At 40.9% G+C, this 25,591-nt stretch overlaps 2 protein-coding genes across 2 annotated transcripts; one reads left to right on the forward strand and one right to left on the reverse strand.

The window, feature by feature from the left end:
• Window position 1: 1 nt before the first annotated feature.
• Window positions 2–7,148, reverse strand: foxn4 (forkhead box N4). Its single transcript, XM_006784223.3, has 10 exons — window positions 6,450–7,148; window positions 5,786–5,901; window positions 3,481–3,647; window positions 2,468–2,580; window positions 2,265–2,375; window positions 2,041–2,168; window positions 1,774–1,870; window positions 1,482–1,689; window positions 970–1,362; window positions 2–872 (listed from the first exon to the last, which is right to left on the reverse strand). The coding sequence occupies exons 2-10, from the start codon at window positions 5,863–5,865 to the stop codon at window positions 622–624; spliced, it is 1,548 nt and encodes a 515-aa protein (XP_006784286.1). The 5' UTR covers window positions 5,866–5,901; window positions 6,450–7,148; the 3' UTR covers window positions 2–621.
• Window positions 7,149–16,554: 9,406 nt separating this feature from the next.
• On the forward strand, window positions 16,555–25,582 carry myo1ha (myosin IHa). The gene is made up of 31 exons (XM_006784224.3): window positions 16,555–16,746; window positions 16,828–16,943; window positions 17,424–17,622; window positions 17,724–17,804; window positions 18,150–18,329; window positions 18,432–18,530; window positions 18,604–18,717; window positions 18,799–18,870; window positions 18,969–19,088; window positions 19,167–19,234; window positions 19,374–19,479; window positions 19,600–19,680; window positions 19,763–19,854; window positions 20,356–20,450; window positions 20,555–20,601; window positions 20,766–20,846; window positions 20,957–21,062; window positions 21,151–21,268; window positions 21,387–21,500; window positions 21,586–21,662; window positions 21,743–21,811; window positions 21,898–21,982; window positions 22,077–22,239; window positions 23,436–23,519; window positions 23,599–23,692; window positions 23,771–23,826; window positions 23,900–24,035; window positions 24,131–24,201; window positions 24,446–24,543; window positions 24,636–24,735; window positions 25,284–25,582. Exons 1-31 carry the CDS (start codon window positions 16,555–16,557, stop codon window positions 25,308–25,310), a joined length of 3,141 nt encoding a protein of 1,046 aa, XP_006784287.2. The 3' UTR covers window positions 25,311–25,582.
• The last annotated feature ends 9 nt before the right edge of the window (window positions 25,583–25,591 follow it).

A 25,591-nucleotide genomic window follows, 5' to 3' on the forward strand; every position in this document is an offset into this window, starting at 1 on the left:
CTTCTTTTATTTACCCATTTGACTTTTATTATGATCAAGTTAGTGAATGTAAGATGTACCAGACCTTCAGAAATGTTAATCCATGTGATGATAATGTGTGAACAGGAAGTGTTGGAATAAACAGGAAGTGTTGGCAGACCTTCACATTTGAGAATGAAGTCAGAAAGCTTTTCTGTGGTGATAGCAATTTGAAACATTCAAATATATACAGCAAAACATCGATAGAGTCATTACTTTCTCCAGCTGTCTTTTTATAAATATAAATAAAACATCACAGCAAAAATGTCTAGCACAATACAACGGGAAAGAGAAAGGGAGCTACATTTATGGAAAGGCTTTAAAATGCAGTGTGAACAGTAGAAAAACTGGTGTGTACTAACACTCATGTTCTCATACAGGCTTTCAGTCTTTGCTTGGCAAAACCAGATACTTGTAGTCTTGCTTTGTCTTTCTTACAGTCGTCTCTTTTTCACTTCTTAGTGAGTTTTTCTGCGGACTCCAGGTGGTTCTCCAGCTCTGATACTTTCAGTCGGACAGAAGAAATCAACATTTAGGCTTTGATTTCAGGCCTCCTTTAAAAGTATCCAGACAGTGGAATCTATTAGAAACAGTTTTGCTGGTTCAGAGCAGGGCAATAGGCTTGCTGTTAGATGGTGCTCCCATGTACTGGGAAGACAGGGCATCTTGGGAAGCGTAGGAGGTGTAGAGCCCCGTCACCTGCACGTCTGACAGCGACAGGTTTGCGCCACTGGAGACGGGAGGGAGATTGGCTGTTCCCAAGTCACAGTCTGATAGTCGGAGAGGCGAGTTACTGAAGGTGCCTAAAGCATCCAGGTTAAAGCTGTCGTCCTTCATTTCTTCCCACAGATTACCTGAGCACATGGATGGAGAGGTTGGTGTAAGCATGTAATGACACCATAGTTATCATGGAAACAAATACCAAGCCTTAATCTTAGAAGAAGTTGTTACCTTGCAGGGCAAAGTCCATGATGCTCGGGTCCAGAGCGTCCACCTCTGTGTGAGCGTCCCCTTGCATGTTGTAGAAATCATCAGGGGGTTTGCTGGGCTGTTGGGTGAGCGGACTGTGGGACAGGTCGGGGACTGTGTGGAGAGGGGGAGTCTGGGCTGGGGCAGGGGACATGGGGGCCAGTCGAGCCTGAGCCTGAAGCTGGGCCTGAAGCTGGTGGTGCTGGTGCATGGGTAAACACGGCAGGGACAGCGTGACTATAGGTTGAGGTTGCATTTGGGCTGGGACTGGCAGTGGGAGGGCATTTGGACAGCTGTTCAGCCGGGTCATGCCTGGCTCTAAAGGCTTTCGTCTGCAGTTCTCTGGGCGATCTGTGATCAGCTTGTCCAGCTCATCTGTAAGGACAAAGACAGGCTGTCAGGTCAAGCAAAAGTGTGGCCTGGTCAGATTTGTGACAGACCTGTTTCCTCATTAACTGTTTGGTCTTTTACATTTAACAAAATACATTTCTGACCAGGGTTAGCCATGCTGCGCCGAATGGCTGGGAGGTCCTTGCGTTTCCACTTCTGCATCTCTTCTTCCATCTTGTCAATTTTGGCAGGGTTCAATGCCCATAAGCAGCCCTTACGGGATGAGCTGCTCGTCTTGTTCTCCACCTTCTCGAAGCATTTGTTTAAGGAGAGGTTGTGTCTGACTGAATTCTTCCATCCATCAGGTGCAGTCTACAAGCAAAGAGGTAGAGCTGCTTCTTATTTACAGGCAAGTTCTAGTTTTAGCCTTATTTGATAACATTCAGAGTACTGTACCTTGAAATAAGGAAAGTGTTCCTTCATAAAGCTATAGATCTCACTGACTGGGAGGCTGCCAGTTTTGCTGTTCTTCAGAGCCATGGCAATCAAACAGCTGAGGGAGGGGACAAAAACACATTTCCAAGCGAACTGAGGTAGAAATATGGACACTTGCACACTTTGCTATTCATAAGTCATAGATTTTGTGCCAACAGCTCAAAATGTTTAGTTAATACAAAGTTGGATGTGAATATTTTTATTTTAAGTAAGGTTTTGAGCACTGACCTGTAAGAGTAGATTGGCTTGGGGAAAGACTTCGGCTGCAGCTCCTGTTCTTGTGGAGCCAGGCGAGGTTGTGTGAATAGACTTTGGTTGTTGAATGAGACATTGCTATAGAGTCCACCAGTTGTACACTGAGAGAGAGAGAGAGAGGTGTGAATACTGAGGACCTGATGACTTATTTTTTTAACCATAAAAACAAGTATTTTCATTAGCTTAACGTATAATACCTGCTGTCCAGTTTGGCTTAAAGAGTACACCTGCTGGGATGTGGGTTGGTAGACTGAGGTAGGGCACTGGTATCCTGGAGAAGGCAGCCCATTCATTGAGAACGGAGACATCTGGGAAATGAACATGGAGACAGGTCATTTTATATTAAAGTATGCACTGTCTAACATAAAACACACTTTCTTACTGTCCCGTGAAAACTTACATTTCCACTGTGGGTGTTGATGATACTGATTCCCAGAGGGCTGTGCTGCATATTACTCTGGAGGTGGAGCATGGAGCCCTGACTTGTGGTCATAGTCATGTTGTTCATCTGAGCTGTAATGACAAACAGATTTCAGAATTCCCTGTTTTTCATGCAGATGTTGTGCTCATGAATTATTTGGAAGACATTTTCTGTAACCAGTGATGGTAAAATGAAGCTCAGTAGTATTTATACCATACATATGAAGCTCACATATCAAGGTAAGTGTTCAGAAGCAAAGCTCTGATTTTTCTTTACATTGACATTATAAAAGGAAGTTGGTGAACCTTTCTCTGGGGGATGTTTCTTTTTTAATTTTTATAAAAAGACCAAAGTTTTACATGAAGACCTCAGGCTACTTTAATCTGGACCCTGGTGTGGAGTTGATGGATTTTATCCTTATATGGTAGAGAAGGAGGCTGGGCTTACAAGCACTGGGTTCTGTTTGTAGAAGCCAGGCAAGGGGCAGCCAATAAGGAGAAACTGGACTTGATCTCTTGAAGAAGAGATCAAGTCTAAATCAGATATCAGCTGAAATATGAACCATGCAAAACTACTCTAGTCAGTTTCCAGAATATGAGCCTAACAGAAGGCTTTAAAACAGAATTTAGTGCTACATATGTCATTTATAGGCCTTTACAAAAAAAACCAACAACAACTTTTACTTTGACATAGTGGCTGGTCTTGTTTAGTCAACAAGTTTATACAGGGCTGAGGAAAAACTGAGAGTTTAGACCTGATCACCATAGGTATCAAAACATTGTAATCTCTAAGATTAACTATTTCTGTGATTGTAGATTTATAGATGGGCGATCCCCAGTGGCACCAAAGCAACCTTGATCTTTTGAGGGGGTCCTCTATAACTTTTGCAAAGAAAAAAAAACGAACCAGAAGAATCCAGTAGCCCTGATCTATCCAATCAGAGAGTTTTATCAGATTTTGAATGTTGCACTGTCCCCTCCTTGTCACCTTACCTGTCTGTTGCTCCAGCAAGCTGCCCTGGGAGGGCCCATTGCTGTGGCCTCTGCTATCAGCCATCTGCTGCAGCCGGGGCACATCCACAGAGGTGAGCCATGACAGAGACTGCAGGTCCCCAGGGAGGTCCTCCTCCCTCAGTTGGGAGGGGTCCGTGGTCAGAAGCCTTCAGGAGGGGAGGGAAGAGGGGCAGGTTTGCAGGGTTAACACGGCTGTCAGCCCAGACACACACAGACCACAAGTGGAATTTAAATCTAAACACTCGATGCAACATCCTGTCCTTCAGACAAAACCTCTATAATGAGTCTGAATGTGGGGTACGCAGCGATGAAAGCTGCTCGGTGAATGCGTATTAACCATTGAGGATTTACCATAAGAAGATTACCTACAAGTGTTATTTAACAGTGACAGTTTTAATCAACAAAGAGGGAGTTAAATACGCTTTTCATTCAGAGCAAATCATCTGTTTACATTATCGTGGATTTTTTGGTTTTGTTGTTTTACTCGAGTGGTGCAATGATCTTTGTTTCCCTCTTGCCTTTTAATTCTGGATTCTTCTGCTATGCAAATTTAAAAAACAAACAAACAAAAAATCATTTCATACACATTACTTTTCATCAAAGAACAGTTTTCAGTCAATCATTTAATACATTTAAACTTAGAAACTGGATTAATTCAGGCTTTCTGTTTGCCCAGAGCACTACCAGTATCAATCAACTTTCAGTTATTGTGTCTTTTATTATGGCGAGCCCTGAAGAGAAGGAAAGAAAAGAGAGGAATCCTCTTGAATCCTCTCCAGTCTTCTCTGCACACACACTTACTGTGCAAGGGTTCAGTAATTGGGGTCGCTATGACAACACATGCTATTCAGTTACTTTGTGTGTCTGTGGACAGTGCAGGAACCCCCCCCCCCCCCCAATCCCTCCATTGACACACACCAAATCTTCTAATAAAAAAAATCAACCCTGTGTCAGGTGACCACGGTCTCGCCTTAGCCATTGGCTGAATCATAAGTAAACAACGCAAGAGATCGTTTCAAACATGGGACAGCAGCACATGTTGCCTGCAACAGTTGGCCTTGTCTATTGAAAAATGATCACCTATTGTGTCCTAAACGACAAATCTGCCCAGTGGCACGTGGCTCCATTGTCTTCTCCAGACCCTTCCTTGATTGTCTCTGTCATTTCTTTTCTTTACCCGCCCTTGCATTAATCTGTTGGAATGACAGCCCTCACATAAGAGGGACAAATAGGATACCATCTGCTTCCCTGTCCCTTTCCAGCCTCTATCCCCACAGCCCCCCAACCCCCTCCATCACCCCCCAGCCCTTATCGGGGAAATCAACGGAGCCTCGGGCCAAAAGGGGGGCTGCAAGTGTAGTTTGAGGTCAGGGTTCTATGTCGGCCATCTGAATGAGTGACATCATTACGGCCAAGAATCAGCAGCGCACGTTGTCAAACACCTTGCATCCACATCCACAAAGGTTGAAGCTAGTTAACCTTTCTTTGTCCCTTTTGTTTGTTTGTTTTTGTTGAAGGCTGAAAAACAAATCTTCAAGTACAATTTCAGAAGCAACAAAAGATGCATCAGCAATTTTGTAGGTTTTCCAGAGCTGGCCTATTACACTTTTGCTTGAAGAAAAAAAATATTTCCTGCAATCATCCATCATCTGTGGAGAACAACTACTGATAAAAAACAAAGAATAGATGACACACTTAGGACATTCCCACTTCCCTTCTTTCCTCACTAGTCAAGCATAGAAAATGCTCGCTGATGCAAAACATGTTGAGCTGGTGTTTCCATCTATCATCCATGTCTTTGCAGAAATTCAACATCAACACTGTGCCTCCCCCCTCCTTTCCTTCCTCCCCCATCCCTCCTTTTCTAATTGGGAGCCACTTGTGCACACTGGTGACCCAGAGCGCCCCATCTCCCCCTGAGCTGGCAAACCAAGAGGTTCAGGCTCTCCGTGTGCCGACAGCGGGAGTGTAAACAGAGCTGATGGTTTCTGACAGATCCATTCAGACTGAAAATCATTTATTCTTTGGGATTTTGTCCCTCTCTCCTTCTTCATGCAACCCCCCATGCACAAAAAGAGCTGTCCATCTACCATTAGATTAAACACAGTGGACTACAAAGTTTGCTGCACAACCATTTCAAAATCATAAAGTCAGAAAAATATGGATTTGATCTATTAGGGGCTCTCGTAGTGTTTTATATAACAAGAAAAAAAATAACACATTATTTAAGGCTAAAATTTTGCAAACTCTTGTTCTAATATGGCTGAAAATGGTTTTGTCCTACCTGTAATCCTGTGGAGACGGATGATGTCCAGCATTCTCAGTTATTCCTGACATCCTGGAAGTTATTCCTCCTTCTATCATTTCCTGGGATATGTAGTATCTCTGCAGTAAAATACGCTAAACAAAAACAGCATGCACTTTAGTTTGTGATTTAGTGAATCTTCAAGTGTCAATAAACAAGCTATACTGAAATAACATTTTTAATATAGATAATATTGCTTAAAATACAAGTAAATGAACACGAGCACGTGCAATTGTAGAAAATAGAAAGTTGCTCCATGTTTTGAAGGTTGATTAAAGGTTTGATAAGCAGCTAATATAATAATAAACGAAAGCATAAAATTAGCGTTGGTCACCTGCATGCATCTGAAGCTCAGTTGACTGTTTCTCAGTAATTAGATTACAGAGTCAAAAATATGTAGATTAAGCTGTTTATATATTTTTTTAATTAAAAGAAAAAGCCCACTGTGCTTTTGTACCGTGTGCTTTACTAAGTACACAGTCCAAATGTTAGTTTCAGTCTAGATTTGAGTGGCTAATTATAAATCCAGCTATAGAAATTACAGTTACACACTAAAAATCGTTTACATGACAGCTGGCTTCACACAACTAACAACCCGACAAAGACGCTGTTGCTGAAAGAGAGAAATCAGGAAAAGAATCACCTGTTTTTGGTTGATACTGAAGAATGTGAGAGCCGCTGCTGAGCCGCTGTACTGTATTGCACTTGATTCTCGAAAAACCGTTTTTAAATTTCCCTCTCTGGAGCTGTCCAGCGCTCTGACATGCGCAGTGGAGACCTCAGCGGCGCTCCCACTGGTGCAGGGGGCAGGATCCCATGAGTTTGACAGCTGTTGTTAATGCAGTGTCTCTCGTAAACCCTTGTAACATTCACACTTCTAACAGCAAGTGCTTAAGTAGCAACGTGGAGAGTTTATTTTCTGTTTCTGTGGATTTTGTGCGCTCAAGGTGCGCTCCTTAATACATCCAGTAGTCAAACACACGTTTGTTGCGTCAAAAGTCAGGCCATACTCGATCCATACACCGCAGTCTTCTCATTGAATGATTATTGAACAGATGAGCCCCTGTGCACTTTTTTGTCCAGGGGTACACAGGTGCGCTAAGAGCGTCTCAGTAAAACAAAACACACAAGTTCAGGCCTGAAACCTGTTCAGTTAGTGTTTAAAAGTATTTTTGATTCCAGCTGAGCAAAATAAAACCAACTGAAAACAAAAAAATAACAAAAAATAAAAATGAAATCATCAACGATCCATTTTGCTCCACCTGTCCTCCTGCGAGGTCATTCCCAGTAACTCCTTCGTGCGGGTCTTAAGACGTTGTGAGTGGCTGCTTGTGGTGGTATCTGTGTATGTGAGTGTGAACTTTTTTTTTTTTTTTTAGGGAAGTACTTGTAGATAATTTGCTTCCCGCTGCTGTGGCCGCGTCCTGCTCCCCTCGGCAGTGGGAAAAAGACCCAGGGAGGCGGGTAGGGAGGACAGGGGCTGCAGCAGGAGGCGGCAAACGCTTACACTTGTCTGGAGACCAAGTCTAAAAAAAAAAAAAAAAAAAGCACTACCCCCCGCACACAAAAAACTGCGGCATTTACAATTCTGTAATGGAATAATAATGGAATGGAATAACAACCACACAAACAAAAAAAGCTGAAAACTGTATAACTTTGCATATTATGAGAAAATATTTATGACCTTTTCTAACTTCTTAATCTTTCTCTGTCAGGTATGGTTCTTTATACCAGGATCACATTTGAAACCAGGCTGAGATTAAACTTCTGCAGGAAATTAAAGGGGAATTCCTTAAAGTCTGCAGGGAGACAGCAGTAGGCCTATCAGCCCCATGGGACTCTACAGATGGTAAATCTGCCTGTCACAATAGGCACAATCAATGATTACATGCATGAACGTAACGGACAAAAACAAGACCGTCCTCATAGGGCAGACCTTGTAGGTCCTAAAGCCCGTGGGTTTATTATGTGGAACCAGGGGGACGTCCACAGAGCAAGGTGTGCTCAAACTGTGTGAATACTACCAGGTTAGTGTTGTTGGTGTGGTGATGCTTAAAAACTGACACTAGATTATAGTTTGACCTTTGGAATCAGCGTCCAAGAGCGCTGCCAGCAGTGGCTGTTGGATTACACAACACAAACACCTCATCACCTCTGGAAGTGTGACAGCCAGTTTCAATAATTCAATAATTTCAGTGTTTTTACTTCACCAAAAATGCCAAAGAAATTCTCGGACGTGAAGATTTTATGCTTTTGTTTAAGTTTGCTAAGCAAGCAGGGTTATGTCTTCACTATGGAGACACATTTTATGTTCATTATATTATTAGTGTTTACGCAGCTCTGCAGAGCCTGGTGTTCAGGAAGTGATTTTCTGAGCTCTGCAGATAAAGCCTTGGCTGGTAACGTTAGTGGTTTCTAAACTGACATTAGTTTAACTTCATGTACACCCGCCCAAATCCACTTCTTATTCTTTAATCTAATTCCACACACTGATCAGTCTTAGAAATGCAATTTATTTAGCAATATCCCCACAGTATCCCCATCGTCCCATGCTATGGCAGTATTGCTTTTCAAGTTTGTGGTTCTACCATTTCAGGTGCAGAATTTCTTTTTTCATTTAAGGTTTTGACTTATTTCAGCTGTTCCTCAGCTGGTGTTGTATTTTTTATGTTTTCTGTTTGCTGAATAAAAACAAGGCATTTTTCTATTCCTCCCCATTCACGTGTGCATGCCTTTTAATGTTGATTTTAGCAAAATGTGGCTTTTTAGCTAATGGCAGTGACCTGTGGGCACCTGGGAGGCTGTGACCTGGCTCTGTGAGATACATACAGACACAGTGCTGCTAACTGCACAAGGACTCCCTGCAGCTCAGGGACTCAGAGTAAATGCTTTCCTCTCTCATGCCTGTTCAGGAGTAATGGGGAAACAATGGGATCACGGCCTGAAGGTTGGCCTTGTTTGTAACCCGTGTTTTTGTCTTGCATCAAGTGTTTACTCAAAACACACCAGCCTCTCTGAGAACGAGGTCAGCTCACCCCTCTAATCGCCTCCACAGGCAGAGACTCAGTGTCCCCCAGAAGAGCATGTTACCCAGAGTGACCCTCTGGCCATACAGAGGAAGCGGCTGTCAGCCACACTTAGCCAAAGAGCAACATCAGTGTCCTGCCAAACACTTTGTTTTCCCACTAAAACCTCCACCTAAATGGAGCAGGAGTGCCCAGGTTGCCAAGCTGTGAGTTGTCTTGTCAAAGATCATCAGTTAGAGATAAAAAAAAAATTTTTGTTTGTTTTTAAAGATAACCTTTGGGGACATTTTATGCCTTTGTTTGAGAACGCAGTGGAGAGAGGAAACAGGGCGAAGAGACAGGAGGAAATGGTTCAGCCAATCAAGACTCAGAGGTTAATCTCCATGTGGTACTAGTATATGCCTAACTTGACTATTGTGTTGTTGTGCTTTTATACAAAACTTATATAAAATACACATATATAGCAAATATACACTACACTCATACCTATACCCCCACAATCACCCCGTAACTATTAGCTTGGATAATATCCCTATAAATGATTTTTTTTCTTTAACAAACACTTAATACAGGGATGTCAAACATAACTCCCAGGGGCCAGAAGTGGCCTGACAAAGACTTCAATCTGGTGAAAAAGGTGAAACTGTATGTATAACTGTATTTTCTGCTTTGGCTACATATAAAAAAAAAAAAACCCATCCCACACAGCCAATTATCCTACAAGTACTAGATGAACAATGAAATGACAGAAAGGCTCTTGATTTTCCACTATAGAAATGTTATTTTTTACAATAGGTACACAATAAAAAAAGGCATTTTTCTCTCAAGCAGATGATCATACCAGCTAATTATTGGATGCTTTCTGTGTGATGTCAGTGCCTGAAGATGGAAGACACAAACTCTAATTAAGATAGGGTCTAGAACACACTAATTTAAGACAGTCTTTTAGAGTTTAAGGTATTCTACCTATTGTAGAATTAGTTTTTAAACTATGACAATGTATGGTTGCACTTTATACCATAGAACAATATATATGAAAGTATTAAAATTATGACCTATATGAAAACATTGAAGTAAAAGTGACTAAACACTTTTTCAGCTTTGTGGACACTTTTTCTGATGATTTTTTACTACTCACTAATGATAGTTTAGTGAGTGAAGTATTTTCAATGCGAGATACTATGAGTTTTTGGTTAGACTGTATAATACGGCTTGTGACTAAGGCTGTAATTCCCCTATAATGAAATGGAGTTCAATGTATTTTATTTGAAATTATGATGTAATTATATTTACTTTCAAATAGTTAAAGGTAGGTACACTAAAATAAGGGGGTAATAAGTCAGGTTAAAGGAAACAAAGACATAATTTTACTGTAAGTAAATTTAAATAGTGCGTAATTTCTCTGTTATTTAACACTAGAAAACTATACTTTTGTGGTGCAGGCCATGTTATAGAGTGGCTCAACCTTGACCATCTTCAAGGTGTTTTACAGGAAAGAAGACACTAATTAAACTGTAATTTTAAGTACAATGTAACAAAAAAAGACAATTGAATAACAGAAAATTCATAATGAATATTAAATAAAAATGTTTTAAAATAAATTCTCTCTTCATAATAAAGCTTTTCTGCTATATTTTCAGGAAATTACCCAGATTTAAAATTACTGACAGTATAATTTGTGTCTCATTTCCTGTGAAATACCTGCAAGTTAGGCAAGGTTAAGCCACTTTATGACATGCACCCCAAAATATAGCATACCAGCACCAAATTACAGAGAAATTCTGCAGTAGTTAAAATGACTTACAGTGTCAGTCTAAACCTGACTTGTTACCCGCCTGTAATACTTTACTTGCCTGTAAGTACTTGTATATAAACATATTTTTGTTGTAATTTCTAATAAAATATGATCCAATTCCATTTAATTACAGGGGTTTAACCTCCTCATATTATAAAGTGTTACCAAGTTTTTAATATCAACCATCTGTTTCCATTGGCGCGAACAGAGGAAAGGTGAAGTTGCAGTGGTTTGACAGAGTAATGGTGAATACTGGTCAATCACAAATCCCCCTGCAGCTGAGATCACACCATCTTCTTCTCTTCTACTCAGCAGGTGACCTCTCTGCCGCCCCGCCCGAGTCCTCGAGGATCACCTTTTTTATTGACCTCTAGTGACCTGTGTCACCCCCAAAGCCTCTGGTCTGAGTTGAGGTCAAGCCTTTTTCATTTCCTAAAGGGCTAAAGATTGAGCAAAAGCCTTCTTGTTTTTCATAGCTGATTGAGTGCAAAAGAGCTTCATTTCCAAAAGAGCTTTTATTTAGTTTTTATGTTGCACAGCCAGTACATGATGTAACAACTGTGGATAACAGTTAGACACCCATAAGTCAAGTTTTATGAATTGCAATTAGCCCTTGTGGTGGCCTTTCTAAGTGGAAACATGTAATGTGTCAAGTGTAATGCAATTAGATATCTACAGGTGCATAAAAAACGAGGAAAGAATAAGAAGTCACAATTATAATAGATAGGTAATAGAGAGTTATAACGATGCTATCTATTCGTCTTGGTTTTTAAGAGAGACAAAAACAGTCATTTGAGAAAATGCAATGCAGGGTATGAAATAACCTCACTGACCCAGAATTTTGGGACTAAAGTAATGACGGGGCCCAGTGTTCGTTACGGTGCTCTGAAAAATTAGAATAATGGACTATGAAAGAAAGAGGAATCCAAAGAAAAGGATGGGGGAAGAAAGAAGGTATTTGGGGAAAGAGGAATAGGAAGACAGAGAGAGAAAGAAAAAAGAGAGGAGAACAGTGAAATGGACAGAAAATAAGAAGAAGAAGAGGAGAGAGAGAGGGGGGCAGCAGTGGTGTTATCATCAGCTCTCATTCTCAGCATGGAATCTATAATGGGAAAATCAACCTCTCTGACTCCTGTGTAATTGGATTTGCCGCATCTCGTGCTGAATCAGAGCCCAGTGGGTAGCACAAAGCTTGTTAAGATTGGACAAGCATTGCTGGGCTGAGGAAAGGTGGGGCGACGGCAGAGGTAACCTTGACAACTTTTCTGTGGTGGAGAGTGAATAATTCAATATGCTGAACACTCAACTGGTCACACATTACAGCCGACTGACTGAAAGCTTTCCAAACATTAATCAGTTCATAAATGTGGTGAAACCTGAGCTTTTATCACATTTAGGTCGTCGCAGCAGAGAAAATGGACACCTGTGTTTCCTTGGAAGGGGCATGTTTTTCTAACACTGGTTACTAGGTTACAGAGGTAAACCCGGTATAATTCACACCTGCTCTGGCCACATATGCAACCACTACTTTAAGGCATGACAATTTTATTTCATTTACTTAGTATTCACAGTGAATTAGAATTTCCCTTAAGTGTGGCTATCCATTACTTTCTCCCTATCGACTGTTACCAGGTGATAATTGAAAAACTTGATCCAGTTTCTTTTGTACATTTGTGCCAGTTATATTTATAGTCAGGTGAGTAGCTGCAGTGTTCTTGAGATAGCAAATGTGGTCAGATGCAGAGTTAGTCTAGTTTTGTAATATATAATTCGCCCTTATAGCCTTCATTTTATTTCATTTCAACTTTTTGCTTTCAATTCATTTTAGTTTCAATACAATAACAATAACACATTACAATAAAAACAGATATTTTTGAAAGCAGACATTCAAGTGTCAATAAATATGTCTATCAAAGCCATATAAAATAAATTTAGATAAAAGATTTTTTTTTTTTTACCAAACTGACGTACACTACAACTAAGGATATTTCCTCCATGTTTTAAATGTGTTAATAATTAGTTTTTTAAGTTTAAACAATCATTTCAGTTCAAAGGTCTTTTCTTTTCTTTTCTTTTTATTGATTTTATTTAACCAAAGTGTTTTTCCACATCTAGTTTAAGTTTAGGTTTGGTTTTAGTTAACTGTAATAACCTTGGTTGGATGGTAATATTTTATTGGATGTGCACAGATCTAATGATTTCATTTAGTACAGACAAGTAATGTTGTGTTTTGGTAGTCTCCAAAACAACTGGATGAAGTGTAATTTGACTTTTAAGCCACCCGGTGACCTTTGGGTTTAGACTACCAATTGAAGTTCTCACAGGTCAGCTCATTGTTGCCCTACCGTTGTTTGTGTTGTCACTCATTTCCTGTCACTTCAAGTCTTTCAGCTCTCCGACACAGGCAAAACAATGCAGTCATTTGAATTCTATCGTCTTTAATTAAAGGTGCTGATAATTGTTTTCACTGAGACAAAAAGTGTGTTAATTGCATTTGGGCACCAGCCTAGTAGAATTTTACAAAAGCACAATTAACACCAGCAGCTCAGGCGGTAGCTCAGTATCAGTGGTGCTCCCCTGAGTAACATTGTTATAATGAATACTAAAGAAGTGGTGATTAGTCTGTAAACGTTCCCACCTAATCAAAGATCAGTAACCAGACCTGGAATGTGCCAGTTAGAAGAATGGGGCCTTTTTTACTGTTGGTAGTGATGTAATGGAGTTTAGATGGAGTAGTTTGGATCTTGGATCTTGTTTCTGTATTGTTATGTTACACTCAGTAGAGCAGTAGATACCCAGGTAAACGCTGAATAAGATCTCTCTGTCCCTCCACCTACCACAACATGAATGATTAACTACTCGGCCCACAGAGCCCTTTGCCTGAGCCTGGTTCAGCATGATGTGGAGAAACATATATGTGCACCAGCTTCCATACAGCATCACCAGCATAGTACTACCACAGCATGCTGCACCAGTGAGCTACTAGCTAAGGGTGTTTTTTCCTATTTACATTATAGAGTCCTGACCTTTGGCAACTAACTTTCAAGAAGCCAGTCCTTCACTGATTACTTCAATGCAAGCAGACACAGGAGGATACACTATTTTTGTCTCACTTCAGTAGGAGGGGGGGCCTTGTTTGACTTTGGATCCTCACCGAGTTTCTGCACCTGGCTGCAGCAATAATACAGCTTCGGAATGCAGGTTTGGCTTTTCTCTTATGCTGTAACCATTGCTGTGTGTTCTCTTCATCACAAGGAGTTTTAAAGTAACCCTGTGTGTTGTGAGTGGTGTTGAGGCCTGGCCTTTATTTCTCACAGTCACCTAAAAGCTAAGATAATCAATTCAGTGAGTTTGGAGGTAACAAGATATATTCTTCTTAGCAAAAAGGTGTAAAATATCAGTTTTCATTTCTTTTCATGAGCAAAGGGATTCATGTTAAGAGGGGGTGGTAGACAGATTTGGTAGCTTGACATTCAGCATGCAGGTCTAAAAGCGGTCTTACTCATCTCATCTAAGTCTGGTCAGAAAGGAAAGTCTTGCTAAATGATGGTTTGGGAGAAAAAGAGCCATTGTGAGATAAAACTGTGCTAAACTAACAGGAAGTATTATTGTGATTAAGTGGAGCTATTCTTTACTGGATGTGAAATTTTCAACTGCAACCCTCTTTAAACGGGAGATAACTTTTTCCTGTAAGTTCATAAATTGTCCTAGCAGCTGCTCCCTTCCTCATCTCACCGATGAGGTCACTGTCTCAGGCACCACTGACACTCTAGACCAAGATGAGGAACCATCTCTTAATTAAAATACAATTGGTTGCGCTCTGAGGTAGCAAAGCAATTCACCTGATCTGACAGCGAGTTTAGGGATTCATTACATAATCCTTCTTTCCACCGTGCGTCAGATTGTGCCATCTATTGTTTAATTATAAGTATCTAGTTCTGTTTCTAAACTGCCCCCCCCTCTCTCCATATATATGTGGAAAAACAGAGTTACAAATAACACAAGGATGAGGGGAATGCTTTCAATAATTAGGCGCTTCTTTCAGCTCAGACTCTAAGGATTTAGCCTTTCTTGCACAGTGTCATTAGGAACGCTCCCGCTTGCTGCAGACAGCTTTCTTAAAAAGAAATACCTGCAGAACACCAAAGGAAGCCTGAATGGAAACCAGCAGACCTTTAGATTTAGTCCAAAAATCTAAAACATTAGCATTATTATCATGGCTGAATGCAATAATCCTTCTCTTGACAGGAGCTTATCTGTTCATGTTATTACTTGTAATACTGTATGGCAGATCTCTAAGTCACGCTGTCCCAGCACATTGTCTGCTTGTGCTGCCCTGAGAGAAGTTTGTTCCCATGAAAGAAGGGGGTGTCAAAGATACCCCACGGCAGCACCACTACCATCACAGTGCCAGATTGATTCTGACGTCCAAAAAAGAGTTCCTTCAATGATATTGTTCACCTGTCTCATTGGCTTAAAGTGGGTGGGTGGGAGGTGGGTGAGGGGGGCCGGGTGAGGGTTATTGGTGGGGACACGGGGTGAGGGGTATTGTTGCCGAGAGGGGTGAGAGCACTGGGGGTCGGGGCTGACAGGTGGAAAAAAAAAAACAACAACAAAAAAACCCCACTCTCATCTGACTAGCCTCCTCTATCCTTCTTTGAGGCCCCGTATGAGCAAAGTAATGAAGTCCAAATTACAGCACAAGATTGCTAAGAACAAGCCTCTATTGTTTGGCCTCGGGGCACACTAAAGCACACTAAATGAGTGTCACAGCAAGCAGCGGGGCACAGACCGTTAGTGCACTATTTAGTCTGTCCCGTTGTCTCAAGACAGCCCCGTTTCAGAGGTTCTCAGATCAGACAAATACTGCTCCCCTCCTCCCGCACTCCTTTCGCCTTCGCCCTTCCTCTGTACAGCGAACCCCTCCCCAACTCCTCACCCCAAAGTAGGCCAAATCTCCTCTATTGTGTTTCGACTGCCTAGTGTGAAATTCACTGTGACGTTAAATGTTTTCTAATGAATAATTACTGAATGGTTATGCAGGGGGAATATGTGTAATGGATTGTAGACTGCATTTTAAAGACGTCTTTTTTGTCTCTGCTCCGTGGTATTTACAGGACAAAAACACTTGGCCTTTCTCAGAAGAAACGAGGGCCATAGGCGGAGGATAGAGGCAGGGGAGGAGAGTGGGTTGGTGGGGAAGAGAAGGAGGACTTTGTGTCAATTAGATCCAATGGATTATCTTTTTTAATGTTTTACAGAGAGAGCTGAGAATCAAAGGACTTCTGCTTCCAAAGGAGAGACAGAGACAGAGAAAAAAAAACACAAAACCAACAAAAGCTGTGAAAACCTTTGGTCCGAGTGTTGGTGCTGCGAATGCAAAACAGATTGGTGGAATTTTTTTCCCACTACGCTTCTTAAATGTGCCGCTGTTTCGGGCTCCCCAAGTCCATTTGCACAGTGTGTTGTGTTTGGTTGGTGCGTCAGCTCAAGTGAACCATGGGCTGCCAGCCAAGGTCCCTGTGCGCCGTGTAGCGATCATTATCTTCTGTCTGTTCATCTGCACAATCACAGACCTTAGCTTCAAAGACACACAGGACCTCTGGACCTCTTGCTTCAATAGAACTAAAGGACACCATGTTTGTTCTTTTTATGGCACTTTTTTTTTGTGTCGTCCTCCCGCTTGGAGCCATTAATCCAAACATTCAAACATCCAGCTGCAGTTGTCAAAACACATGACTGAAAATTCTGATATAATGTTGTATATGCACAACATGAAAATGTTACTTTTGCTCTAAACTTTGCTCATCTCATTAATATGGGGAAAAATAATAAATAAAGTAAAACTGTCCCTGTGAAGCACAGAATATGCGGCTGTGTTGCAAATTTGTTTTAGACATATACATTTTTGGAGGTAAACACTAGAAATGTCACTTTTCCTAGTGTATTCAGCTGCTATGTTGTTGCTACAACTTGTTGCACAGGGTCAGCTAGACATGGAGGGTGCCCTGACTGCCAGGGACCGTGTGGGAATCCAGGATTTTGTCCTGCTGGATGAAACCACGGAAGCTGCCTTTCTGAGCAACCTCAAGAAACGCTTCAGCAAGGATCTCATCTATGTGAGTACAATTTAAACCTTCCTTTCACACTTGTAATTGTTGTTTGCAAAAAATGTGATGATTTTTAACCCGTTCTTTTAGACTTACATTGGAACGTTGTTAGTCTCTGTCAATCCATATAAAGAGCTGGACATCTACAACAAGAAGCAGATGGATATCTACATGGGTGTCAACTTTTTTGAGCTGCCGCCCCACATGTGAGTTTGCATACACACTCCTGCTTTTTTTGGTGCACCTGTTTACACCAGTAAGTCTAAACTTCATCCTACTCCTTTTCCAGCATAAACACTGTGTAGACATGGAGATAATCACGAAAACCTGTTTTTAATTTTTCTTTTCTCTTGTTATTCTAGTTATATTTGCATATTCAAAATAAAATCAACAGCATCACTCAGTTCCTGCAAAATTGTCGGCAGCACGTCCATGATGTGAAACTCACGTTCCACCACATCTTAAATGTGCTGTATGGGATTGAGACCTGGTGACTGTGGAGGTCATTTATTGCAGTGTTTAATAAATCAGCGTGAGATGATTTGAACTTTGTGACATGGTGTGTTATCCTGCTGAAAGCACCCATAAGGAAATGAGCCCACTCCTTTGTTCTTTCAACTGAAATAACTCTGAGTGCAGTTCAAAGTTTACTACTGAAATACTGTAACTGCTCTGCAACCCAACAGTTATGCCTTGGCGGATAATGCGTACCACACCATGCTGACAGAGTTCAACAATCACTTCATCCTCATTTCTGGTGAGAGCGGAGCAGGAAAAACAGAGGCCTCCAAGAAGATTTTGCAGTATTATGCCGTCAGCTGTCCAAGCACCACTCTGCTAAACACAGTCAGAGACAAAATGCTCATGTCCAACCCCGTCCTGGAGGTTTGATGGTTACTACATGCTGTAGAAGTGCATTGACATATAGTCAAGAGGGACAGATCATCAATTACTGTGAATGATTTGACTTTTTTTTCCCCCCACAGGCTTTTGGAAATGCCAAAACACTAAAAAATGACAACTCAAGCCGATTTGGGAAATATATGGACATCCAGTTTGACAGCCAGGTAAGGATCAGATGCTGGATTCACAGAAAAGGAAAAAAAAACTTAGCTTACTGTTGTTTGGTGCCTTGAGTGTAGTTGGTTGTGGTGTGATTATTTTTGCTATACAAGACAAAAAAGTTGTAGCATGAGTACAAACAACATTACATGAAGCCTGAAAAACATCAAGTTGGTTCCAGATTTATTTAATTTATGTAAAAAAATGACGACTGCTTAACAAAAGTCAACTTTACTGAAACAGAAGGAGATTCTTTATCCTAACCAGTTTTCAATCTGGCCACTGGACCATAGGCTGTGTTTTTTCTGCAAGTTGTAGAGCTGCTGTCTTTAGGATCATGATGCCCATAGGGGGATGCTGTTGGAGGCCATATCCTGAACTACCTGCTGGAGAAATCAAGGGTTGTGCATCAGAATCATGGGGAGAGAAACTTTCACATCTTTTATCAGCTGGTAGAGGGAGGATCAGACGACTTGCTGCATCAGCTGGGCTTGGAGAGAGGTTGCCAGCATTATAACTATCTAACACAGGTACGCATAAGTCAGTGGGCTTTGTCGTTAACATAGAATCTGATAAGAAAGTAGAACACTTTCAGAAACAGTGTTTTTTTCTATGTTCATTGTTTCTAACAGGGGCAGTGTCCCATTGTGCCCTCCATTAATGACAAAAACGACTGGAAAACAGTAAAAAACGCACTTCAAATCATCAGCTTTGATGAGACTGCCACCAATGTGAGTTGGATGCTGTTGCAGATGGCTTCATTCACAGCAGTCGGTCTTGCTTATAAATTATAATTTTGTGCAGCACTTGTTTGAGGTCATTGCAAGCGTTCTCCACCTGGGGAATGTGCGGTTTGAGTCTGATAGTAAAGGTCACGCCCTCCTGAACAACAACACAGAGCTGCACTGGGTCTCAAATGTAAGAAAGTAGAACATATTAATTCTTTAGCTATTCATTAAGCATATCAATAAGCTTTTTAATGTTTAGTTTTCTTCACAGCTGCTAGGAGTGGATGCACACAGACTTCAAGAGGGCCTAACATTCAGGAAGATTGAAGCCAAAAAAGATCAGGTTCACATTTGCTAAAACATTCTTTAGTTTTAACAATAACAGACTTGTGTTTCTGTTTAAACTATAAACTCGGGTATGATGCTTTGTTACTCTAAAAGGTCCTCAGCCCTTTCACAACTGATCACGCCATCTATGCCAGAGATGCCTTAGCCAAAGCTATCTATGGGCAGACCTTCACCTGGCTGGTCAACAGGATCAACGAGTCAATGGAGAACAAAGTGACTATAAGGATGTGTTTCAAATGACAAATCTCACCTGCCAGGATGTGTTTTTATACGTTTTTTCTCTTTCACTAGGACCCTTCACGAAAGACTGTTATAGGGCTTTTGGACATATATGGATTTGAGGTTTTCTACGTAAACAGGTAGGTGTAATCTTTCTGTGTGTTTTTTTTCTTTTTAATTTCAGCTGCTTTCGCAAACTGATAGCTGTTTTATTTACCTTATAATCTTTATGAAACCTGCAAACTTACCTTTCACCTCTTTCTTGATCCCTTCCCTCAGTTTTGAGCAGTTCTGTATAAACTATTGCAACGAGAAGCTGCAGCAGCTTTTCATTGAGCTGACACTAAAATCGGAGCAGGAAGAATATGAAGCAGAGGGCATTGAGGTAAACTGCCCTCTCCCCAGCAAACAAACAAGCAAACAGACGGACGTGCAGAAAACATATAAGCGGCTGCTTTTTTTCACGTGTTTATAACCGTGTATTTCTCATCTCTTTTTCCACCAGTGGGAGCCAGTTCAGTTCTTCAACAATAAGATCATCTGTGATCTAATCGAGGAAAAACACAGAGGAATTATATCATTACTGGTGTGTATGTTCACACTGGGATGGCCATTTATAACTGTTTTAAAAATACTGCTCAAGATTATTCACAGTGATTATTTTGCAGGATGAGGAGTGTCTAAGGCCAGGAGATGCCACAGATCTGACCTTCCTGGAGAGACTGGAAGAAAAGATGGGGAATCACCCCCACTTTGTCACGTGAGTAATGACCTAAAACACACACACACACACACACACAGTACATGAAATGTACAACATAAATAGAATTGACATTGACACTGTATGCAGCACCAGTGCTCATTTCTCTGACTCCAAGAGATCTTGAATGCTCCTGCTCTGATCCTGACTGACTCTAAGAGAAATGAACAGTCATACGCACTGAATCAGCCCCATGCATCCCATCCAATAAACAGGACTGCTGGTTATTCCAAAGTCATGATAAAGTTTTTTTTTGTTTTGATAATGTTGATTTGTGACTTCAAAAATAACAACATTTACCGTAATTAAATACACTGTCTATCTACTGTACAATTCAAAGCATTTCCTCGGCTCTAAAGTCTGACTCCTTTCATTGGTGTTCTGTTGACTGGTGGCCTGTGAGGTAGTCGACAGTGAGCCGATAGAGACGGAGGATTAGGATTCGACTATAAAGCCTCTCACTCTTCATCCCTCTGTCTCTCTCCACCTCTTTGACTCCAGGCACAAACTAGCTGACAAAATGACACGTAAGACTCTGGAGAGGGGAGATTTCCGTCTCTTGCATTATGCCGGGGAGGTCACCTACTGTGTTGTGGGTAAAGAAAACCACAGTCTCATCCCCTGTGACTCAACCATTTAAACCTTTTTGCTTTGAACTGACATCCCTAAGACACTGATAATTTTTTTTATGTTAATCTAGGTTTCCTGGACAAAAACAACGACCTACTATATAGAAACATAAAAGATGTAAGTCTACAGCTGATATTATGTCAGATAAAGACGTGTTTTAGACTTTGCTGTAAATAGCAAAAGATGGGGGTATTTTCTTAGTATTTGATTAATTGTGGTTAAAGTAACTGCCTAAATCTGTGTGTTAATGTGTGCTTGTGTGTCGCTCCACCTTCTCAAAGCTTATGTGTCAGTCTAAAAATGACATAGTCAAAGAGTGCTTCTCATCCATGGATCCAGACAGCAGGAGAAGACCAGAAACAGTACGTTCGCCCATGTTTGACCCTCCACATCCTTCATCCATAACATCTAACTTAACTGCTGAGGGGAGTCAGGTGGAAAGGACATTGTGACCCTTGTGTTGTGTTTGCAGGTGGTGACTCAGTTTAAGAGCAGTCTGCAGAAGCTGACAGAGATCCTCGTGGCTAAAGAGGCCTGGTACATACGCTGCCTGAAATCTAACGAGTCCAAGCAGTCAGGTACCTTAACTATCAAAAGGTAGATGTTAATGACACAGAAATGTTTGAATAAGACCAAAACAATCGTGTATTTATCGTTACATCACAGGTCAGTTTGATGAAGCACTGATCAGGCACCAGGTGAAGTACCTGGGTCTGATGGAGCACCTCAGAGTCAGACGAGCTGGTTTTGCTTACAGACGTAAATACGACGTTTTTTTGAAGAGGTATAAAGGACTGTAGAGTTTCTCAATTTCAGGGAAATTTATGTTTAGGTTTTAAATGTAAGCTGTAGGTGAACTGAGCGGCTTCTTTCGAGCACAGTTTGTTTGGCTCATCTTACAGATATAAACCATTGTGCCCAGCCACCTGGCCACACTGGAGAGGTGTAGCCGCCGATGGAGTGGAAGTGCTGGCTCAACATCTGGGCTACCTGCCAGATGAGTACAAAATGGGACGGTGAGGAAGTCTTTCTCGTTACCTCAACAAATCCAGCTTATGCGAGGAATCACAAAAGTACAAGTTGCTGATTTGTTTATTGCAGGACCAAAATTTTCATCCGTCACCCCAGGACACTGTTCGCCACAGAGGATGCTTATGAGAAATGCAAACATGAACTGGGTGAGTGTCAACTGCCTTAGACCTTCAGTCATCCCGTCTCACAATCAAGCCGATTTATATTTTTTGCTCTGGATTTGCAGCAACACGCATCCAGGCAAAATACAAAGGCTACAGGGCAAAGGGAGAATACAGAAAACAGAAAGAAGCTGGTAAATGTCACAACATCCAGAATGATAGAAACATTTTTTGTTAGCAATAAAAAATATTAGATAATGTCTATTTTTAATCTCCTCAGCCACTAAGATTGAATCTTGTTGGAGAGGAACACAGGCTAGGAAGGAGAAGGAGAAGAGAGCCTGGGCGGTAAAAGTCATCAAGAAGTAAGTAAAACACGTAAATATCATAAATAAAAAATGCCCCCATCAGTGTACCTGTTACATTTGAACTGATCCTGTTCTTTGCCACACATTTCAGATTTATCAAAGGCTACATGACCAGAGGGCAGGCAAAAAGCACAGATAACTCAGAGTACCTGGCCTTCGTGAGGCAAAATTACCTGAACAGACTTAGAAACAACCTGCCAAAGACCGTTTTGGATAAAACCCCCTGGCTAACTCCACCAGCTGTGCTCACAGAGGTGCTATAAGTCATATAACACTGAAACAGAGAAACAAAATCAAGCAACTGTTTCTAATACTAATGCATTCATAACTGTGGTCCTTTTTAATTTTTCCCACTGTATTTGAATCAAGTAAACATTGAGTTACATAACAAAAAATGTCACAAATATTTTATAGAATGAGATATGTGTGTCTTATATGTTCCTATAATTTTTTACATTTATTTCCATGTGAGAATACACTCAGTGGCCACTTTATTAGATACAACTTGCTTGCCCTGTTGCCTTTGAAACTGCCTTCATTGTGGCACAGATTCAAAAGTTTCTCTGAGATTTTGGTCCAGTCTGAGATGATCTTTCAGGAGATTGGTACATGTTGGTCATAAAGGGATGGGCAGGATCAGCAACAACAATAAGATGATTAACTGTGTCTGACGGACCCAAAGTTCCCCACACCATGACGCCACCACCAGCCCGAACTGTTGATTCGAGGCAAAATGGATCCACGCTTTCATGTTGTTTATGCAAATTTCTTTATGTGAATGTAGCATCAGAAATTTAGGTTAATCAGAACAGGCAGCTTTTTGTCAGTTTTTATTGTCTAATGTTTAACACCGATGAATACTGCCACCTCAGCTTTCTGTTCTTAGCTGACTGGGTGGCACCCACTGCGGACTTCTGCTGCTTTAACCCAACTGCTTTAAGATTTGATATGTTGTGCATATCTTGATTGTAACAAGTGGTTATTTGGGTTACTGTTGCCTTCCTATCTGCTCAAAGCAGTCTGGTCATTTTCCTCTGACCTCTAGTATCAATGAGACATTTTCACCCAGAGAACTGCCACCCACTGGATATTCCTCTTTTTCTGGTCTCTCTCTGTAAACGCTATGGATGGTTATTAACAAAATCCCAGTAGATCATCAGTTTCTGAAATGCTCATACACCATGTTACACTGAAAGACACTTAAATCATCTTCCTCCCTCACTGTCATGCTCAGTTTGAACTTCAGCAGGTAGTCTTCACCGTGTCTGCATGACTAAATGCATTGAGTTGTATAAGGTGCACTTAATAAAGTGGCCAGTGAGTGTATGCTCTTTTTTATTTCCACATAGCAATATATAGTAATAACAACTAATCAACCTAAATGCAAAACTGACTGAATACAGGTTTTATCTTGACTTTGTGGTGAAGAACTGATTTCGTTCTTCATTAGACATCAGAGATGCTGCGTAAGCTTCACTACCGTCTTATGGTGCGAAAATATGTGCGAGGAATCACACCGCAGAAGAAAGCACAGGTAAGCCACATTAAAGGGCAGTCTTGTTCTCTTTGTAGTCATCACAGTTAAATTTTCCATTCCCTTTTTGCCCCTTCAGTTTCAAATGAAGCTGATCACCAGCTCCGTCTTCAAGGGGAAAAAGGACAGTTATCCACAGAGTGTTGCCCATCCATTTGCGGACACCAGAATCAGTAAATATCAGACACCCTCACACAATGCCTGTTCATTTTAGAACCATCATTCATGTCATTTAACATCTCACTTAATAGGTGAGGAAGACATAAACACAAGGGTCATCCAGATGATTCGCAACGAGCGTATAAAGGTAATAAAATGTCTGTATACTTCTATGGGCAGTTCACACCAAAGATGCACTGATATATGCTGTGTTTCTGCAGTACTGCGTTCCAGTAATTAAGTATGACAGGAATGGCTTCAAACCAAGGCAGCGACAGCTCATCCTCACCCAGACAGCTGTCTATGTGGTAGAGGAAGCCAAGATCAAGCAGAGAGTGCTGTACAGCTCTCTCAAAGGTCAGACCAGTGTGCTAATATATATTTTATTAGCCATCAGATATCTTCATTCTCAAATGTGGGGCTACATGCTTCTATTATTTGACTCACTGCAGGGATTTCTGTCAGTAACTTGACTGACAGCACCATTGTATTCCACATAACACGGGAAGAACCTAAACAAAAGGTATGCAAATGTATGGATCAAGCTTGCCTTTTTTTGTTTTGTTTTTGCTAATGGTGAGACCAATAAAGTTTATTTGTAGCTTAAATGACATGATTAGATATGGTGGAACAAGTTAAACCATAGAATGGCTTTTGCTCTGCTGATAATGCAGAGTAACTAAAATGAAGAGGGAACATGCATGTAGTGAAAATTTTGAAAGATTTTCAGGTGGATGATTCTAACACAACTTGTCTGTCTGTTTCAGGGGGATCTGGTAGTACAGTGCGACCACTTGTTTGAGCTTTTGACCAAACTCTGTGTTATTGCTAACAAACAAAATGCCATCAATGTGGTTCAGGGCAGGTGAGCCTGAGTTTCAAAATTTTGAGATCTAATTTGAAATGCACATTGAGCTAAACTGCTTGTGTATGCATTGTGTTTGCATTAATTCACAGCATCAACTTTGAAATCCAGGCTGGAAAAGGAGGAGCAGTGGACTTTAGCACTGGGCCTGAGCCCATGGTATACAAGGCCAAGAATGGTCACCTGATGGTGGTGAGTTGGGCCTTATCTCTTTTATCTCATGTTTCTCTGCAGACCTTTTTTTTCAGATTATATTTGAACATTTATTATTTGTTTTAAAATCCTTAAATGCTCAGTCCCAGCTTGCCAAAATCTTGCAATTTTGTGTCACAGCCAGATCCGTTTGCTCATGTGTCAAAAAACTCTTAATGGTTCCTAAATCCATATTTACAAAAGGTGTTTGTACCATGTATTTTCTAAGGTTTGGAACAGACTCGCCTTAAGTGTTAGATTGTCCAATTTTAGTCCATGTTTATCCCCTAACATGACTTTTAATCAAGCTTAGGTTTAGACTCATTTATATTGTTGCTGTTTTATACTGTCCTTTTTCTTATTTCATCCACTTTTGTGTTTCCTACAAGTTATACAGCACCTTAGTTAGTATTTGCTGCTTTCGGTTGTATCTCTATACATAACCTTGACATGGAAACTCAACGACCAGACGTGTCATTTTAAGGCTACAATTAAGGGCTACAATGAAGTTACAAATGCTGACACAGCATCATTGTTTGCTACTGCAGGTTGCCACTCGGGCAAGGACACGGTAACGTGTGAGGCTGAGGAGGAGACACATAAGATGCCTCTGCATATTTCATTAGGAGACCACTAAGGAGATGATCACCGTGTCTGCAGAAAACACATCTGCCCAGAAAGAGATGAACCTGAAGAATCTTGGATGAGGTTGTTTGCTGGACAGAATTTCACACTAGTCATAATCAAAAATTCTTCACTTCATTATTAAGAAAAGAAAGAAGATGCTATCATTTCACAATTGTTTGTGTCTGAAGAACACTTAAAATGACAAAACTCTTAAGGTACCAAAAACTGA

This window comes from Neolamprologus brichardi, chromosome 12 (assembly GCF_056152115.1).
Source record: "Neolamprologus brichardi isolate AB-2024 chromosome 12, ASM5615211v1, whole genome shotgun sequence".
Taxonomy (NCBI): domain Eukaryota; kingdom Metazoa; phylum Chordata; class Actinopteri; order Cichliformes; family Cichlidae; genus Neolamprologus; species Neolamprologus brichardi.

Excerpts from the sequence above, each read along its gene's own strand:
- foxn4 (XM_006784223.3), bottom strand. The coding sequence starts at position 5,865 with ATGATAGAAGGAGGAATAACTTCCAGGATGTCAGGAATAACTGAGAAT. Across the intron at positions 1,690-1,773 it reads AACACTTTCCTTATTTCAAG|ACTGCACCTGATGGATGGAA; the intron begins GTACAGTACTCT and ends CTTTGCTTGTAG. Across the intron at positions 873-969 it reads CATGGACTTTGCCCTGCAAG|GTAATCTGTGGGAAGAAATG; the intron begins GTAACAACTTCT and ends CCATGTGCTCAG.
- myo1ha (XM_006784224.3), top strand. The coding sequence starts at position 16,555 with ATGTCACTTTTCCTAGTGTATTCAGCTGCTATGTTGTTGCTACAACTT. Across the intron at positions 23,693-23,770 it reads ATTTGCGGACACCAGAATCA|GTGAGGAAGACATAAACACA; the intron begins GTAAATATCAGA and ends CTCACTTAATAG. Across the intron at positions 24,544-24,635 it reads ATCAATGTGGTTCAGGGCAG|CATCAACTTTGAAATCCAGG; the intron begins GTGAGCCTGAGT and ends ATTAATTCACAG.